A 19,155-nucleotide genomic window follows, 5' to 3' on the forward strand; every position below is an offset into this window, starting at 1 on the left:
CGCCTTTCCCCGCGCTGCGGCCGAGCTGGGCCGAGCGGCCAGGGGGGCGTGGCGCTCGGCGGGGGCGGCCGGGAGGGCGCGGCCATTGTCCCGCACACCGTCTCAAGCGCGGAGGCGGGCCGGGCCGGGCCGGGCCGGGAGGGCGCGGCAGCCGCGCAGTCCGGGAACCGGTGCGCCCCACCACCACGCGCCCTGCCGCCGCCCCGAGGCCGGGTCCTCGGAGCCGGACGGCCGCGTCTCCTTTGTGACCGTCTCCAGCCCCTCCGAGCCGGCGCGCCGCCGCCCCTGCGCCCGAGGCTGCAAATTGTGCCCGCTCGCCTCTGCGCCTCCCGCCCTCTCGGGGCCCGGGGACGTCTGGGGGGCGCCGCACCCGGGCCGCATCCCGCCGCCACCGCCGCCGCAGCCGCCCGGGGCCAGAGCCCGCGGCGCCTCCGCCCGCGCCTGGGCCAGCAGCGAGGCTCGCTGGCCAATCCCGGGGCTGCCCCGACGCCCTCCCGGGAATACCTACGGGAGTCCCACTAAATAGACTTTTTTTTTTTTTTGTAAAATGCATATAAAATTTATCATTTTAAAGTACAATTCAGTGGCATCAAGTATAGTCACAGTGTTGTACAATCATCACCACTATCTAGTTCCGGGACTTTTTCATCACCTCAAAGGGAAACCACCCATTACATCTGAGTGGTTATATCCCTCTCCAACCAGCTGCTGGCAACCACTACTCTGCTTTTTGTCTCTATGGATTTGCCTATTCTGAGTATTTTCTATAAATGGAATCATACAATACGATGTCCTTTGTGACTGACTTCTCTCACTTAGCATAATGTTTTCAAGGTTCGTCCATGTTGTAGCATGTATCAGGACTTCATTCCTTTTAATGGATGAATAATATTCTGCTGTATGCATACACCACATTTTGTTTTTATCCTTTCATCAGTTGATGGATATTTGGGTGTTCCCACCTTTTGGCTATTATGAATAGATCTGCTAAGAATGTTTGCGTACAAGCTTTTGTTCGAACAGCTGTTTTCAAATTCAATTCTTTTGGGTATATAACTAAATAGACTTTTGCTCCCCTTCTAATGGAAAACACAACAGCCATCTGCAGTTTTCCTCCCATTGATTCTAGGAATTCCTGGAGCTGTATGACGCATGCTCCCAAAAAATTTCCTGTCTGCCTTGACTTTCTTGGTATAGGAGACATATATGTCAATATAGCTGCCCTCTCCAGGGCCCCTTCTCAGGGGCTCTGCCTCTCATACTGTCATCACCCACCCAAGTAACATCCAAAAAATATCCCCTGACCCCTCGACCCCCAACCCTCATCTCCAGCCAGAGCCCTCCTCTGCCCAAGTTACCATGTGACCCAAGGGAACCCATCCTTTGTTGGGCAGAAACTGAGGTGTTTTCCTTTGGAGGATTTTAACTGAAGGACAGGTAGGGGCTGGGGCAGTCATTTAGAATTGATAAATGGGCAGAAAAAAGCTAGTCTGAGAATGGCTGGGGAGCCTCACACAGGCACAGCGAGGCGGACAAGGACCATAACAGCCTCAGTCCTGACTTTCTAATTATGGGTGATCCGCTGACTTCCTCTCCTAGAACACTCATAATGTCGCTCACTTTACTTTTGAAATAAATCCTCTTAAAACTGTTCTCAAACTTCAGTTTGAAGCAGAATGCTTCTAGGGATGATGCTGACGTTGCTGGTCCTAGAACCACACTTTGAGAACCATTGTCTTAAGCTTGCTTGAGTGCCTGTTCCTTGAAACCAAAAGTGCCCTGACAAAGAGGGGCGCTTGGATGTCTGCTGCTGCTGAATTCAGGGGTGCCTGGGAAAGCTGACATCCCAGCTGCCTTCAGTGCTAACCATTAGAGGCTGTCCCAGCTGGATTTATTTATTTATTTATTTATTTATTTGGCCACGCCACGCAGCTTGCGGGATCTTAGTTCCCCGACCGGGGATTGAACCCGTGCCCCCTGCAGTAGAAGCACGGAGTCCTAACCACTGGACTACCAGGGAATTCCCTGTCCATCTGGATTTAACCTCTCTTGCTACTGCCTGTGAGCCACAGCTGTGCTGAGAATACATCAAGGAAGTGCAGAGTTACAGAAGTGCAGGGCAGTCAGTGCTCCTGCCCTCCCACTCCGTCTCAAGCTTTGGCATCATATGTTCAAAGCAGTGAAGTTTGAGCCCCCAGCATCTCACCAAGATCTTGGATCATACTCACTGAGTTTCTGCCTGTAGCTCTCACACTGAAGGCTCAGGCATACTTCGTTGGAGCTGAGACAAATGACTCTTTTCTCCTGGTCAGATCCTTCCAGTGACTTCCCCCCAAAACTTCATACACACCAGCTGTGCCCTTTCACTGACTCTCATACATACCAGACATGTTTAAATCCTAGTGATGTTCACAGATTGGTTCATACATACCCAGATTGGTTTAAATCCTTGTGATGCTCACCAGATTGGTGGAACCTACCTCATCTCCATCATCTCTACATAAGGAATAACAGATCTCACGTCCCATCCAATATTCTAGATCACAGGTGGGCAAACTATAAAGTTCTGATAGTAAATATTTTGAGCTTTGTAGATGAAAGGCATCTGTTGCAACCACTTATCTTTGCCCCTGTAGGGCAAAAGCTGGCATATACAATACGGAAAGGAATGGGTGAGCTTGTGTTCTAATAAAACTTTATTTGCCAAAAACAGGCAGCAAGCAGATCTGACCCAACCTCTGCTCTAGACAGTAACTTTTTTTGCTCATTACTAAATGAAGTTAATGAGTCTTCAAACAGATGGAAAGTGTATATAGTGTTAGCAGTTCTATATTGTTATGAGGGAATCTTTTTAAAATCTATAGGCTGTAAATGCTTTTCTCAAGAGCTGGCAGTGAGCCCAGCCAATCTTAAATAAACCTGCCTCAACATTTTTTAAAATGTAAAATTATATCAGTACATTGCTAAAACTGAACCAACTTCCTGTCTTCAGAAGATAAATATTTGAAATTGTTTAAGCAGAAATAATATTTCAAACACGACTTAAAGATTTATGTTAAAAATGGAATGCCAAAACAACAGAAATGAGAAGTCACATCTAAATTACATAGATTATATCCACCAATTTATTACTTCATTCTGTCTTATTTTTAGTTCTTTATATATAAAGAGTAAAAATAGCAAAACAACACACTTGGGGACAACATTGAATCATATAAACAGACCTGGTACATAACCACTATAACATAAAGACCAATTCAGTTCTAAAAAGCAGAACATTTCCCACTCCTTAAAAAAGGTATCAGTTGCTATTGTTTTAATGGTCTGGATCACTTCCAACTTTGTCTTTTTTTTTTTTTTTCTGATAGTTTTGACAAGTGCCTTTCTTAGAGGAACTAATCCACTTGGTAACTTGGCAGCCAAAGATAAAGTCAGTTTCTATTTTTCTTCCAAAAGTTGTTGGAAAGTGTATGCCTATAGACCTAAGCACTTAGAAAGGCTGCACCTTTTCTGATTTTTGTGTTATCTGCCATTGCTTTTGCTTATATTGCATCCCGCATTGCCCACTCATCAAGGGGTGGTCAGTCTTCTTTCACAGAATCTAAAATGTCCTGGCTTGGAATACTCTGCCCAGAAACTGTCTAATATAAGGAAGTAATTGGTCCTAATACCAGGGGACAGAGGTGGGAAAGGATGTTGATGGAAGCTTCTTCTGTTTAGAGCTCTATTTAATAGTTCCCATTGTTTTGTGGGAGGTTTTTCTTAACTAATATTATATTCATAAAATTTCATGTAAAATAATTGCCCTGAGAAAACCAGTTAACTAAGTTTAAATGATGAAGGATTATTAACTCATTCATGTGAGAGGCTTAACCCTCATTGTATTTCATTCATTCTAAAGAAACTGTTTTGACCATTTTGACCTTAGCCGTTGTAAAACTTGCAGTTATCTAATTTGGGTCAATTTTGAATCTGGGAGGTACAGAACATAGTTAAATTACGTTTGTTTCTGAAGACAAAATGAGCAATAAAGGAACAAAAAGACTCTTCCTTGAACCCAGAGCAGGCTGTTCCTATTCTAAATTTGTCACTAGGTGTCTTAATCTGACTTTTTATAAATCAAAACAAAAATTTAGTTTGAGATTATTCCCTGTTTACCCCCAGGTTTATTTAACCAAATTAAAGATGATTTACATTAATTTTAATCCCAATCTTGATATCATTAACAACCAGGATCACTGCTTCTACGTATTTTTAGATTGTCAAGTCACTAATCTTTTTACTTTTAACTTTTATATATTATCACAGAAGTTTAAGTAAAATTAGCTTTTGCAGTAGATTTGTTAAAATCCACTGAGTCAAGAAATACCTAAAATACATTTTCACTCAATACCATAATATTATATGGGTTGCTGTCTTAAAAATATGTGGGTTTTTGTTTCAAATATGATTGTCCTTGTCACCTTCCCGGAATCACACCCAATTTATATTTCAAAAAATCAGGGGCTTCCCTGGTGGCGCAGTGGTTAAGAATCCGCCTGACAATGCAGGGGACACGGGTTCGAGCCCTGGTCCGGGAAGATCCCACATGCCGCGGAGCAACTAAGCCCATGCGCCACAACTACTGAAGCCCGTGCGCCTAGAGCCCGTGCTCCACAAGAGAAGCCACCGCAATGAGAAGCCCACGTACCGCAACGAAGAGTAGCCTCTGCTCGCTGCAACTAGAGAAAAGCCCGCGCGCAGCAACGAAGACCCAATGCAGCCAAAAATAAATAAATAATAAATAAATAAATTTCCAAAAAATCAGCTAGAGAGGTTGGCAAAAGTAACTTCAGGATAATGTTGTAAATTTTTTAATTTGAAAGTTTTTACAAAGTGAATACATTAATATCAAATACCTGATACATATTAGATAAGTGGACAATAAAATTTCGATTTGTCGTGTGTGTGTGTGTTTGTGTGTGTGTGTTTGTGTGTTGATGGTGGTTTATGTTGTTTCAAATATGTGTGGGTATTATAGGAAAAGAAATTAAATTAACTCCCTCATGTTCAACATGTGATTTCCCCCCTCCCTGTCTAAGCATTACAAGAATTCAGGCCAGGATCACACAAAGCCACATGAGGCTAAAATAGCCATTTCCTCTTCTGGGGTTTTAGTTTGATGGGTACCCAAGGAAACAAATGCTGTCTACAGATGGTCTTTGCTGCCTGCCCAAACATGTTTGTTTGTTATCAGCGTTGGCCTGACAGGATCTGTTTTCTGAGCCTAACTAGCTGTGTGGGAACTAAAAACTAGTCATTTCATCTCTCTGTAAAATCTCTCTGGAGGAGATTATCCTCAAAGTCCTTTCCATTTCTCAAATCCTTTGATTTAATGGTTCTGTTCCATATCTATCTGGTCTGGGAATTAACTAGTTTACATGGTCAACCAAGACCCAATCCATATGCAATAGGGCTCCTCCACATCTGTCACAGTTAACAATACCTTTCTTCTAACTTATTACAGGGGGTGGAGAAGTTATTTGTTGGTAGGTTACTTGTTGCTGTTTCTTTTCTTTTTTTTTAAGATTTTTTTTTTTGATGTGGACCATTTTTAAAGTCTTTATTGAATTTGTTACAATATTGCTTCTGTTTTTTGTGGGTTTGGGTTTTTTTTTTATGTTTTGGTTGTTTTGGATGTGAGGTATGTGCGATCTTAGCTCCCCGACCAGATATCGAACCCGAACCCCCTGCATTGGAAGGCGAAGTCTCAACCACTGGATCGCCGGCGAAGTCTCAACTACTGGATCGCCAGGGAAGTCCCTGTTGTTGTTGTTTCTTGAATAAGAAAACCACAGCATCTGATGCATATTTTCTAACAACTAGGATATTCTGAATTTTTGTAATATTTTTATATACCTGAATAAAGCATGTAATTTAAACACTGTTAATGTCCAAAGCCACCATGTTTGGAAAAGGCTGGAAATGTCAGAAACTATTTAAGTTGCTTATAAATTGTATCCCAAAGCAAGAAGTTTACTGGATGGGAAGGACCACAACAACAGTAGCTTAGACAAGAAAGGCTTCTCTGAGGCTCTAAGACTGGGCTGGTTGCTCTACCCAAGCACTTTCAGGGCACCCTGTCCTTGCCCCTATTGTCACACCCCAAACTGTGTTGTTTGTTGGCCCCCCTGATTACACAGTGCAAGTTCTGGGAGGACAGGAATTGTTCATTAATGTACCCTTGACAGTACATCAGGGGTACAGTGCCTGACACATGATAAGGACTCCATAAATGATTATTGAATAACTGTTGAATAAATAACTGGCCGTCCTCGCTTATTGCTCTGCCAGGAGCAACAGAAGCAGGCAAGGGTAGCATCACATGACACAGAAATAAGAGGCACCATTATCAAGAGCCTAGTGTTTGGTGGTTGCCAGGTGGACATAGGTTCCTATCAAAGTGTGATCGATGGGATCCCCAGAAATTTCCATTCAATGATGTCCCTATAGTATGTTATACTATACCTGCCTACTCTGGGTAGCATCAAAGGATACAAGACATTTTGATGGGATAATTTTGACGGGACCATTTATCCAACTCTTACACATACCTCAGCAAAATTTGCAGTGTTTTAATCATGAGTAGCTAAGCACAAAGAATGAATACTCTTCAAGGAAAAGTGAGTTGGTGTGGGCTATATTTTAGCAGGAAATTCCTCTGGCTATATTTCATAGGAACTAGGTGCAGTAACTGTTGTGTAATTGCTCAGCATACCGTTTGGTAAAGGATTAACAAAACCTTTTCCCCTTCTGTGTGAGAATTTAACCTTGGGTTAACTTTCTAGCTCTGTTCCCCTGGCAACCTAATAAAGAGTAGTATATCAACCATGTTGCTGGGCAACATTACATATGGTAGAAATGACCCCGAACTGGTGAACTGTATCCAGACTGGGAGAACTACAAATGCCTGATAGGAAGCCACACCTCTGGGCTTCCCGAACCACAGTGACTCTTGGAAGAGACATGTCTCTTGTGGGGACACTGGAAGTTATTTCTATGGAGTTGTTATAAGAGATACTTGCCCCCCTGGGACAAGAGGCTTTTAAGCCAGAATAGCTTCCATACTTGCCTGATGTGGGTCTGTCTCCTTGCACCTGAACCACAGGGACAGATGCAAGGACTCCGACGGAGAAGCAACATCTGGCTCTGCCCTGCTGGTGAGCCGTGCTTCCCATCCTATGTCCTTCTAAGCGAATCTGCTGTGGTAGTTTATGAGTTTGAATGTTTCTAAACATTCGATTGTGCCTAAGTAGACCCCTGGAGGACACTATATTACTATTTGCTTGCTTTTTCTGGTGGCAGGAGAAGCTCCTCAGAGACTATGGATAGTAGAAAGATGTGAAACTGTCTGGCATATTCTTCTGCTTCCAAAAAAATCCTAATCATACCCTTCACAGTCTGCATGACAGATAATCCATATCCATTACACATGATCAAGACATATATCTCAAATTGATGCTTTCCCTTAAAATCGCCAAGCTTGTTACTGCTAACCCTTCTTCATCTAAACACATAATCCCAATCCTAACCCCCAATAATTTTTAATATGCTACTGACAGAGGGCCAAAAAAAATCAAATGATGGATATAAAAATTGTTTCCCCAAGCCACAGCTGTCAATGAAGCACTGGCAGTAGTAAAATTATCCATCTGGAGGGTCAGAACAGATGCTAAATGTCCTCCTCAAGTTATGAAGCTTCCATATCATCTGATCACAATGGTGTGAGTTAGTGTCACCTTTGAAAACTAGGACGTATTAGAAACCAGGCAAACTACCCTTGCCAAACAAACAACTTTTCATTTATCTCTACAGAAGCATTATTTGAAGAAAAGAATTCAAATTTTCAGAGCTTTAATGAAAGGTTTGAGGAACACAGCAATATTTGGTAGAAATATGGAGCAAAAATCAATGAAAACATTGCCTATCATAGCAACTGAATAAAGCACCCCCCTTTTGGGGTAAAAAGATAGCACGAACACATGAAAGCACAAAGCAAGCGACAAAGGACCAACAATGACAGGAAGTACAGTGGTAATGCTCAAAACAGAGTGTAGCAGGGACTTCTCACCCACCCCATCCCCTTGCCCCTCTCTACCCTATTACACTACACTTCACAGAGATAATTCTATTGTCAGTGCACAAAAGACACACAGGCAAAACCTAGACATCCAAATGAAACAGCAAGAATTCAAGTGACCAAAGGCCACTCCAGTCTCCCCACCGCCCTCAGAATCAGTGCATGCAGCCCTGCCTGTTGCCTTTCTCTACGTGGGGTTTATTACAACATCAATTCACAACAACAACAAAATAAAAAACCCTTCGTAGTATTCTGAACCTCCAGAATATTCAATTTCACAACATTCTGCAGACCACTGGGTCAATAGCTTTCTTAAGGAATATTCAAAGTATAGTGACCACCAAAATATTTACATCAGACTGGCATCTTTCTGCCAAATGACCAGAAGCCATGATGCTCTATGTCATTTCTAAAGGTATTACAGATCCAGGCCTTATTTATATTCCTTTCCAACACCTGTGAAAGCCTGTTCCCTTCTCCCAAAAGAAACAATTTCTCAAGGGTACCACTTTTCAATCCCATTACAAGTAAAAATCCTGTTCCCATCCATGCAGTATATGTAATATTAGAAAAAAAATCCCTTTGCAAACTTGGACTGAATATGCCAGAAAGATGCCAAATATAAACTAAATCACTAATGGTCTGCATTGGGCCCAACTGTGAATTTACTTATAAAAATATCACCAACTCCACAAATTAAACCTCAAAGACACTGCAGATTATAAATACTGACCACCAAATGGGAACATGAATTTAAAACTGAGGACAGTTTATTATCTGATAGTCCACACAGAGGAAGTATCTTCTTTAAAAGTGACAGAATTCAGCGACCGAATTCAGTTATTCCCAATGCCAACACGCAAACTCCAAACAGCCAATGTCTCCAGACATTGCCAGATATATGTACTCTGGGGGGCAAAATCACCCCCAGTTGAAAATCACTGTCTTAGAGTGTAATCTCTAATGTAAAATTTTTTATTTTGCACCCAGTGATGTGAATAGGTTATGGGGTCACCAGAGAGGATCACTGCTCTGCCAGAGAAAGCAGGCAGAGCGTTGAACTGTGAGGTAGAAAAGTCATATTAAAACATCAGAAATGCTTTGAATGGAGAGAGCGAAAATATCAAACGTAACTCCCTGCAAAGTATATCTTCTACACCTCCTTTTAGGTTTCCCTTTTGCTAAGGTCCTGCTTTTAAAACAATGCTAATATTTTCATTTCTGGTAAGAAGTGTTTCTGGTCCTTGAAAATTTTCAATGTGTAATTCTTGATCTAGAACAATAATTTTCCAACTATCTCTGTTAATAGACTGGTTTTTAAACTTCCAGTCTACTTCAGGCCAACGTGTGGTCCTACTGTGTGGACTGGGATCCAGGAATTCAGCTGCTGTCTGGGGCCAGCACCATCCTAGGGTTCTAACTTCTATTGAGAAGTACAGTTTAAACACCTCCTGAACCCTTCAATGCTAACATTTATTCACAAGCCAATTTACAATTTTTTGATTATCTCTTTTTGTTCAAGAGGCAGAAAGGAAAGTGTTTTTGTTTTGTTTTTTACCATCTTTTGAAATACAACTATAGTAAAATTAAAGGAAGAAAATTCATTTTGGATACTTTAACATAAGACAAAATTATGAAAGTGCCTTAAATATCTTTAATCCCTAATATTTCCTGCTCTTTAGACTTTTAAAGAAGTACAGTCTCTTTTGTTAGAATAATTGCATGGCTGCAAAGTGGGTGAAAAGCAGACTTGTTTTAAAAACCTGTTCTTCTAGTAACCTTCCCTTTCCCTCCAAAGGATCTTTTAAAAGGTAAACAATTTAGACATATAACTTGCTTATATTGGCTTACCTTTTCCCTCCAATTAAAGTTCTATTCATAAACGAAGTAAAGGAATGTCAGTGGTGGCTGCATTTCCAGGTTACACAGCAGTGGCTCTTGGAAATGGCTGGAAAATGCATAGGAGCATTTTGAGTTTTGCCCAAATGCCTTGTTTTATGATCATAAAACAGGTTATTTGTGTGCAAAGAATTGTTAAATCCCAAGCCAGACAGGGAAACCACCCAGACCTGGGCTCTCAGTCTCCCTTCCCGGGGCTAACTTAAAATTTAATTCAACGGGGCAAGTCACAGTGCCATAAGGAAACTTTCAGCTCATTTCCATGCTTGTCTGCACATAAATGCCCCCAGCCTTTAAAACTGCAATCTTAGATTTAGAAAGTAATTTTTACAGTCATATAGCCAGACGGCCCTGTCTGCCTTATATCAAGGAAACTTTCTCCTTAATACTTCACCAGAAAATTAAAGTACGGAATTCATTAGGTGAGGCTTGGCAGAAGTAAGATTGATCTCAAAACTTAATATGTTCTTGCCCACCTTTTCAGAGAAAGAGGATAACGACACAGGAATGCAGAAAGATTGAGACACTATGAAAAAAGTATGGAGATTTTCTTATCTCCCTCCCAACCAGAGTTTGGATGCACGGCAGGAAAAACGGGACGCCTCAGAGCCAACCTTGATTCACTCAGAAAGCTTTCAGAAATCAGGGGCGGCACTAAAAAGTCCTTTGAGTCACAGAATCCAACCTCCACCATGTAGTCTAACAGGAATGCAAATAATTAACAGTGAAAAAATGTTCCTCTCAGGGTTCCACAAAATTGGACAAAGGGTGGCTTTCAACCACAGAACTGGCAAGAACAAATTCTAAACCCGCTTCTCCACTAATTTATTGCTACGTAAGCATCTCTCCATCTAATAAGCTGGGCTGAACTTGGGGTCTATCATCCGAATCCTCTCCGCCGGGGTCGTTTTCCTCACCAGACTCCACGTAGATTGGCCAGTCATTGTCTGTGTCACTCTTTTCTTGGCTCTCGGACGAAGCCTCCACCAGGCTAAGGTTGATGGGCATCAATTCGTCATCATCATCATGTGTGTCTGTAACGCAGGTGCAGCTGTCACACAGCCCGAAGCGCCGCAGCCCCTGCGACAGGTGACTTGTGAAGGTTCTTCTGCAGCCCTTGCAGATAATTGGACGGTTGGACCTATGGACCTAAAATCACCAGCACAGTAAATGTCACAGAAAAGGGGTTGAGTCATGGCCTTCAGGGCCCCATGAGACATGGCCCCTCGTTGACCCTCCAGTCTCATTTCTCACCACTCTCCCTCTTGCTCTCTCTGCCACAGTCTCAGCCTCACCAAGGTCCTTTCCACCCCAGGGCCATCGGACATGCGTGGAGTGTGCCCTCCTCCCCCCGTCACCTCTCCCTCCTTACTAATGCCTTTTTTTTCCCCCCCAGCTGTACCACGCAGCTTACGGGGATCTTAGTTCCCCAACCAGGGATGGAACCCGCGTCCTCGGCAGTGAAAGCTCAGAGTCCTAACCACTGGACCGCCAGGGAATTCCCACTAATGACTTTCAAGGAAGTCTTCTCTGATGCTCCAGGCCAGATTAGGTCCCCCAGGTACATAGTCTCACCTATACTTCTCCCTTTGTTTTATTTCTAACAAATCATTGGTAAAATTCACTAGATTCTAAGCTCCAAGAGGTCATGGACTATCCTCATTCATGTTCTCTGTCCTCTGTCACATTTGTTACTACATCCCTAGTGCCTGGCATATAAAGGGCACTCAGTGAACCGATTAGGATTTTAGGCATGGCCTCTTACGTACCTTGGATTGTTTAGTTATTAGGAAGGCAGATTTGCCAGACAGTGTATTCTCTAAAAGTGCCAGCAGATGCTTCACCCTTGACTTTTTCATTGATAAATGCATTCCTTACTTATGAAAAGAGAACCTGATCTCCTACTCCATGCAGCTCCTTGTGAGGGCAGCAGTCCCAGGGGTCCCCTCTGTATAAGGAACTATCTTTCTAATGCATGCACTTTTCAGGAACTCCAGCCAATAGGGGATCTGTGAATCAATCAGAGCCTCTCTTTTAGAGAGCTCTGGATGCAGGATACACACAAGAGGCAGTGACAGAGAGAGGCTGATGCAGGAGAAGGGCCAACAACGATACCCAGGTTGCTGGAGTTGCCGTTACATCCTGACCTTTGTCCCTGCTTCCCCTGAGGTTTCCTGGGCTGCCTATGCTAAATCCCCAATGCCTGAGCCAACCCAAGTGTGTATGTGACCCTTATAACCTGATGGAGCCTTTGAAGACCACCTCTTTGGGCTGCAGTAGACTGGACCTCGTACAAAGTGGAAAAATAGAGGGAATGAGGATTCCAACCAATGAAACTATCTTAAAGGTACCCAGGGACCTATTGTTGTCTGGTTATTAGATCCTTAGCAGATAAATGGTTCACAAAGATTCTTCTCCCATTCTGTGGGTTGTCTTTTCACATTCTTGATAGTGTCTTTTGAAATCCAAACCATTTTTATGTTGGATTTTCCAAAGACTGATTGCCTTGCTCAAAGACGATCTTAAATGCAATGCCTTTCTAAATGGCCTGAATGCTTTTTAGCAGGTAGGAATCACCCACTCACCTGGGAGACAGAATCCTAGGCGGCAGCCAGTGGGAGGGGAGGTCCGCTTGGGCAGGGGTCCTCTTTGCTGCTCACAGGTAGCCCTATAAATGGCAGTATATCTCTTCCCCACCCCGGGGTGCTGAGGTTGGGTGGGAAACCGAGAATGCAGCTTACCTCTGGCATCACACCACAGGGAACAGACCCACAATCCCCTGTCTAAGCCTCAGTGTTCTCTGCCTTTTGACAACCATCCCTGACTAGGGTCTAAACTTTCTTAACTTTCCTCCTAAGAAAACTAGTCTGTTACCATATAAGTTTTAACTTTCTCTAAGTGCCACCAACCCAGGTGTAACTTAGTAGCAGAAATACATGTTTAAAATTCTCTGGAAATACCCCAGTGGACAGAAAAGAGAAAGACAGGCTGGCCTTTTGCCCTCACGTTAGACAAACGTCATGAACCACCCCCACTCCCACCCCACCGTCCTGAGAGAACCGCCGGCTCCTCCACTTACGCTGAGCGTGTGGCCCCGCAGATGCTCCTGTCGGGTGAACCTCTTGCCGCAGGTCTCACAGGGGTAGGGCCGCTCCCCCGTGTGTGAGCGGATGTGCCGCTTAAGGATGCCCTTCTGTTTGGCAGTGTAGGGGCAGAAAGGACACTTGTGCAGCTTGATGGGCACCACCAGCACACCACCTGGGGAACCAAATGGTACTGTAAGCAGCAACAACACTGGCCGCCCTGCAATGGATGGGATCCAGGGCAGGGGAGTTCGACCAGCCCAGGTCGAGAAGAAGGACCCCAACTCCGCCAGCAGCTAACAGCAAAACATTGTCTGCAAATTGCAACTCTGGTTCCCAGTCAGCCAGAGGAGAAGGTGGGCTTCTGATATAAGATTGCAAGGAATGCTGTAAGGCCTCAGCTTTGAAACTTCTCTGTGGCTCACAGTTAGAAAACACAGCTCATATTACAACCTTAGAACACATATACCTTCATGTGGACAACTTGAAAAGCTTCCCAAAATAATACTCACTCTGATAATGTCTATTCTCTTTGATTTCATTTTAGGACAATAATGATTGAGACCCTGCTATAGACTGAATTTCATCCCCCTCAAATTCATACATTGAAGCCATAACCTCCAATGTGACTATATGTGAAGACAGGGCCTTTAAGGAGGTAATTAAGGTTAAATGAGGTTGTAAGGGTAGAGCTCGAACCTGGTAGGACTGGTGTCCTTATAAGAAGAGGAAACTATGCCAGAGATGTCTTTCTCTCCCTACTCTTGCACAGAGGAAAGGTCATGTGAGGACCAGCAAGAAGGCAGTCGTCTGCAAGCCAGAAAGAGAGCTCTCACCAGACACCAACCCTGCTGGCACCTTGATCTTGGACTCTGCACCTCTAAAACTGTGAGACAATAAATTTCTGTTGTTTAAACTGCTCAGTCTGTGGTATTCTGTTATGGTTGCCTGAGCTGGCTAATACAAACCCCCTGAGTTGATTTAATGACCCTCAAAAGTTTGAAAAAATTATTATGATGGAACAGACTACTGGGTCAGGATTCAAGCTTTCTTTGACAGCAGCTCCTAATAATAGCTTCCAGGCATGTGTAGAAGTGGTTTGCTGTGATGCAGACCCTACATTGAGAAAGAGAAGGTATCTCAGGCAGGGGAACAACATATGCTTAGGTACAGAGGTAAATGAGAATATGAAATATTAAGTGGGGTGGAGAGGGATGAGGAATGAAGCCAAGGAAAGGGCAAGGAAAGGTCAAGAAGGTCACATTCATGCATTTATTCAACAAATCTATACTGAGCACCTATGATGTGCCAGGCTGTGTTCTAAGCCCTGGGGATACAGCAGTGAACAGAAAAGACAAAAATCCCTGCCTCTGCAATGCTGATATGTTAAGGAACTTGGACTTTATTCTCTAAGCAGGTGGGGTTTTAAGCTGGGAAGGTACAAGGTGAGACTTGACTTCTAAAGGATCCCTCTGGGGATAATGCAGGGGAAGGATTTAAGAGAGGCAAGATTAAAGGCAGGAAGTCCAGGTGGGAGGGGATGAGCGATGACGTGAATTAAAGCCACGGCTGTGGAGGTGGAGAGGAGGAGAAAGGTTTGAGAAGTAAAATTAACAGCACTCAATGACCACGTTGGGGAGGAGAGAGCAGGGAAAGAGAAGATTCTAAATGACACCGATTCTGGGTTAGCTGACTTGGTGGGTGACGGTGGAATAAACCGAGGCAGGGAACACAGGAGGAAAAGCAGGAGCAGGATGGATGAGAAGGTCGGTTTGGGTTTTACGATGTTTGAGGCAGGCTCAGAGCATCCATGGGGGAATATCTGGGTTAGACAGATAAATCTGGAGCTCAGGGAAAGAAGAGAAGAATACAGTTTTGAGAGTCCTCAGCAGATTGGAGTGGTTGCTTTAACTGAGGTCTGGCTCTCCCCTAAGCACCCTGCTTCCCTTAACCCACTGCCTTGACACCCTGGATCAGGGGAGGGTGGGTCTTCCTTGTGCTTCACTGTCATCTCCAGACCACTGTCCCTCCCTCCTTCCTTAAAAACCCTAAGATCTTTCGGAGCTCATCCCATCAGATGATACTGCTACCCATCCTTGTTACAGTTATCCAGGAGCCCCTAGATCATCCCCTCACTCCTTGGAGATTTGATCACATTGCCTTCAGACACAACTCCTGGCATAATTCTTGGTGTGAATACCGAAAATGACGCTTGCAACACCCTGGCCTCTCTGTTCCCGGACCTCCTTTCTTCCAAAGACCTTATCCTCCACTCCACCTCAGCCACCCAATCCTAGACAAAGAGCTCTCAATTCTGCCTGCATATTAGAATCATCTGGGAAGCTTAAAATGAAAATAAATACTGATGTCCAATCCCCATCCCAAGCTAATGGGTGGGGTGGGACCCAAGCATCATATTTTTAAAGCATCCTTCCCAGTCTAATGTACAGACAGGGATGAGAATCATGGCCCCATACCTAGATATTGCCAATAACTGTACTCACTCCATAACCCACATTTCAAGCGCTCCACTTTCCAATCACCATTTTATATCTTTCCAGCTCACCCCGTAGGTGTTCCTTCTCTACTGGGACGTCCAAGCCATGGACTATACTGCCATTTTACTGCCCTTCCCCTCCTCGAGTTCTCATTCCCCTCCTTCCCCAGCTGAGTGCCTATAGCCCATCAATGAAACCACTCCTTTGCATATACCCTCAGCTGCCTTGGTCCACTATCTCCCTCTATCTGCATTCATCTAGTTCAATATAACCCTCTGCCTATTCTGTAGGTGAAACAAGGCAAGTTAACATCACTGGAAAAAAATGCACAACTCTGGTCCGGTCTCACTTTAAATCAATCCAACCATCACCATCTGACTACTATAATATCAAAAGAGCCCTTGGTTCTGCCCAAGAACCCTAAGTATTTCCCTGGTTCATTCACTCTCCCACTCTTCTCAGTGACTATTTCATACCTTCCCTCTGCTCAAATCTCCCCCCCCTCCTACCCCTTCCTCATTGTCAGCTGCTGTCCTTGCTTCTTATTTCATTGAGAAGGCGGAGCAAGCAAAGAGAATGTCTACATGGTCCCAGCCACCCCCCAACCTCCAATATGAACACATCTAATCCGCTTTCACTCCTGTTACTATGAATGAATTGTTCTCCCTCCCATCCAAGGCGAGACCATCCCTCCACTTATACATGGGACCCCCATCTCTCCTCTATCTATCCATTGTCCCTCACTCTTCCATTATCATTTATCTTCCTCTCTCCTGGATCATTCTCATCAGTAAATAAATGCTTTTAGATCCTCCACCTTAATAAAAACCTTAACCTCATATGCCCCTTCAGCCAGGAAGCATTTCTTTGTTCCCTTCACAGCAAAATTTCTTGAAAGAAGCATCTATACTCACTATCTTCACGTCTACGTCTGAGTTCTCTTTTAAGCCTACTCTGTTTGGTCTTTTGTCCACCACTTCATTGATACTGCTCATCAGTGACCTCTCCATTACTAAACCCAATGATCAGTTCTCAATCTGCCTATACACAGTACTGGACATATCTGATTTCTCCTTTTTCTTGAAACATTTTCTCCTCTTGGCATCTATCACTCTTTCTTGATTCCCTCCTACCTCACTGGCTGCCCCTTCTCAGTTTCCTTAGCTGGTTCCCCTATTTTCCTGACCTCTAAATGTTGGGTCAGGGCTCAGTCCTTAGATCTCTTGTCTTCTCCTTCTAGATCTATAGGTTCATGGAACATACAGGTTTTAAACTCCATGGACCCATTAATGACTCCCAAATTTATATCTCAGCTCTGATTTCTCCCCAGAACTCCAAACATATAGATGTAATTACTTACTGCACGTCTTCAATGGGATATCCAAAAGGCACCACAAACATAACATTTAAGTCAATCACTCAAGCTAAAAACCTTAAGGTCACCTTTAATGCCTCTTTTTCTCATACCACTTATATGTCATTAGCAAATCTGGTCAGCTCTACCTTTCAGAGACAGTATAGTCCTAATCCAACCACATCTCACCTCTCTACTGCTACCACACTGATTCAAGGAGCACAGCTCTCACCTGGGTTATTGCAGTCACCTCCTAAACGGTCCTGCTGCTCCCACCTATGCTCCCCTATAGTCGATGCTCCCCTCTGGTCAACAGGAGAGCAAGAGGCCCACTTAGGAGGTGACAGCACACAATACCCAGAGGGATCCTTTTAATATATGTCATCTCAAGTCACTCTCTGCCAAGACCCTCTAGTGGATTTCCTTCTAAGAGCAATATTCAAAGGCCTTCTCATGGCCTTCAACACCCTCCCCAGTCCGCCCTCACTCAACCTCTCTGACCTTATCCCCCACCACTCTCTGCCTTGCTCACTCCACTCCAGCCACACCAGCATCCTTGCTGTTCCTTTCATTCACTTGCCAAGTGTGATCCTGCACCTGGGCCTTTGCACCTTTCTCTTCCCTCTGCCTGGAATGTTCTCCCTGATATCTCTACAGTTTGCTCGCTTAAAGGCAACCTGTTAGAAAGGCCTTCCTGGTCAACACTAAATAAAACAGCATCCCCTTCACTTTCTATCAACTTTGTCCCTGCTCTAGTTCTTCTTCATACTATATATGTACTTATTGGTTTATTGTCCGGCTCCCTACGCTAGAATATCAGCTCCATGAGGACAAAGACTGTCTTCTGTTCACTGCGATGAATAGTCCCTGGCATATAGGAAGTGCTCAGTAAATATCCGTTAAATGAATGAATGAACAGGAATGATAAGATGTTGAAGAAGCAAGGCAATGGTGGAATGCTGACACACTGACATTAAATGACCCTATGATGAGGCTGAAAAGGAATGGGCAGAGGTAAGAGCAATGGGTACTTGTAGTGTCAGAAGCCAGGGGAGGAAAGAATTTCAAGAAGGAAAGATCAGAGTTAACTACCAAGAGTAGTCAAGAAAGATAACACCTGAAAATCACTCCCTGGATCGGCCTTGGAAATGTAGAGCTGACCTCATGACAGTGGTTTCAGGGAAGGGGGAGTTGGTGGTAGTGTCAGAGCACAGTGGGCTGAGAAAAGATTGGGAAGTAAAACAGTGGAGGTGGCCGATATAGATGAACTTTTCAAGAAGCAATGGCAGGTGCTGGAGCTGGGTATGGGAGGTCCAGGGGAGGAGAGATTATAGGAGGACCATGTGCTTTGACAGTGTCTGTTAGTGTCAGAGATGAGCAATGTGAACACAAAACTACTGTAACAGCCTCCTGACCGTCTCCCTGCCCGCATCTCCCATCTCTGCACCATCTTGTGCTGGGGCCAAATTAATCTCTCCTGTCCACTCCCAAGCTCTGAAACTACTAAAAATTCTCCTGTGCCTACAGATAGAAACCCACATTTTATCATTTAAGCTTTTCCATGATCTGGCTACAATTTCTCCCCATGTCTTCTCTTCTTACCTTCAGATGCCACTTTTTTTTTAATTGAAATATAGTTTGATTTGCCATATTATGTTAGTTTCAGGTGTAAAGCAAAGTGATTGTTATATGTATACATGTATTTTTTTCAGATTCTTTTCCATTATAGGTTATAACAAGATACTGAATATAGTTCCCTGGGCTATACGGTAAGTCCTTGTTGTTTATCTCTTTTATATATAGTAGTGAGTATTCAGATGCCACTCTCATAAAGCCTCTCTGATCTACCAGTAGGAAGCCAGTTCTGCTTCTGGACTACTGTGAAACTCACACCTCCATCTGTCTTCCAGCCCTAGTACCTTTCTATCACACGGTGCCATTTACACACCTCTTAACTCCTCTAAGACATCATCAGTTCTTTGAGAGCTGGAGCCACATCTGACTTACCTTTGTATCTTCACAAGGAAGGTGCTCAAATATTTGAGCAAGTAAAGGAATAACCAAACAAATCAGTCCAACTCTGTGCCTTGGCACTTGGAATAAACGTAGCCCAGAGCCAGGTGAACCGAATCAACACCTGGCGGACAACAGGCATGGCAAGCGGCTGGGGTGGCTGCCTTGCCACAGACCCCTGTAGCTGGA

General features: G+C 43.9%; 1 protein-coding gene and 1 long non-coding RNA gene across 4 annotated transcripts in view; one reads left to right on the forward strand and one right to left on the reverse strand.

The window, feature by feature from the left end:
- ZBTB8B (zinc finger and BTB domain containing 8B) overlaps window positions 1-19,155 on the reverse strand; it is a 55,190-nt gene that overhangs the window by 29,295 nt on the left and 6,740 nt on the right. The window contains exons 2-4 of one of the 3 annotated variants that reach the window (XM_082345602.1): window positions 13,098-13,276; window positions 10,936-11,167; window positions 9,971-10,067 (exon numbers count right to left, since the gene is read on the reverse strand). In XM_082345602.1, coding sequence (XP_082201728.1) covers window positions 10,018-10,067; window positions 10,936-11,167; window positions 13,098-13,276 — 461 coding nt within the window. In that variant the 3' untranslated portion in view covers window positions 9,971-10,017. Of the gene's footprint in view, window positions 1-8,869; window positions 11,168-13,097; window positions 13,277-19,155 lie in introns of those variants that run through there. The other 2 variants (XM_082345601.1, XM_082345600.1) reach the window with 2 other exon arrangements.
- Window positions 11,179-14,219, forward strand: LOC309623696. The gene is made up of 3 exons (XR_014241462.1): window positions 11,179-11,579; window positions 12,188-12,365; window positions 13,228-14,219. It is a non-coding gene; the product is annotated as an uncharacterized lncRNA (long non-coding RNA).

This window comes from Balaenoptera borealis (genome assembly GCF_965194805.1).
Source record: "Balaenoptera borealis genome assembly, chromosome: 1".
In the NCBI taxonomy this organism is placed as follows: Eukaryota; Metazoa; Chordata; class Mammalia; order Artiodactyla; family Balaenopteridae; genus Balaenoptera; species Balaenoptera borealis.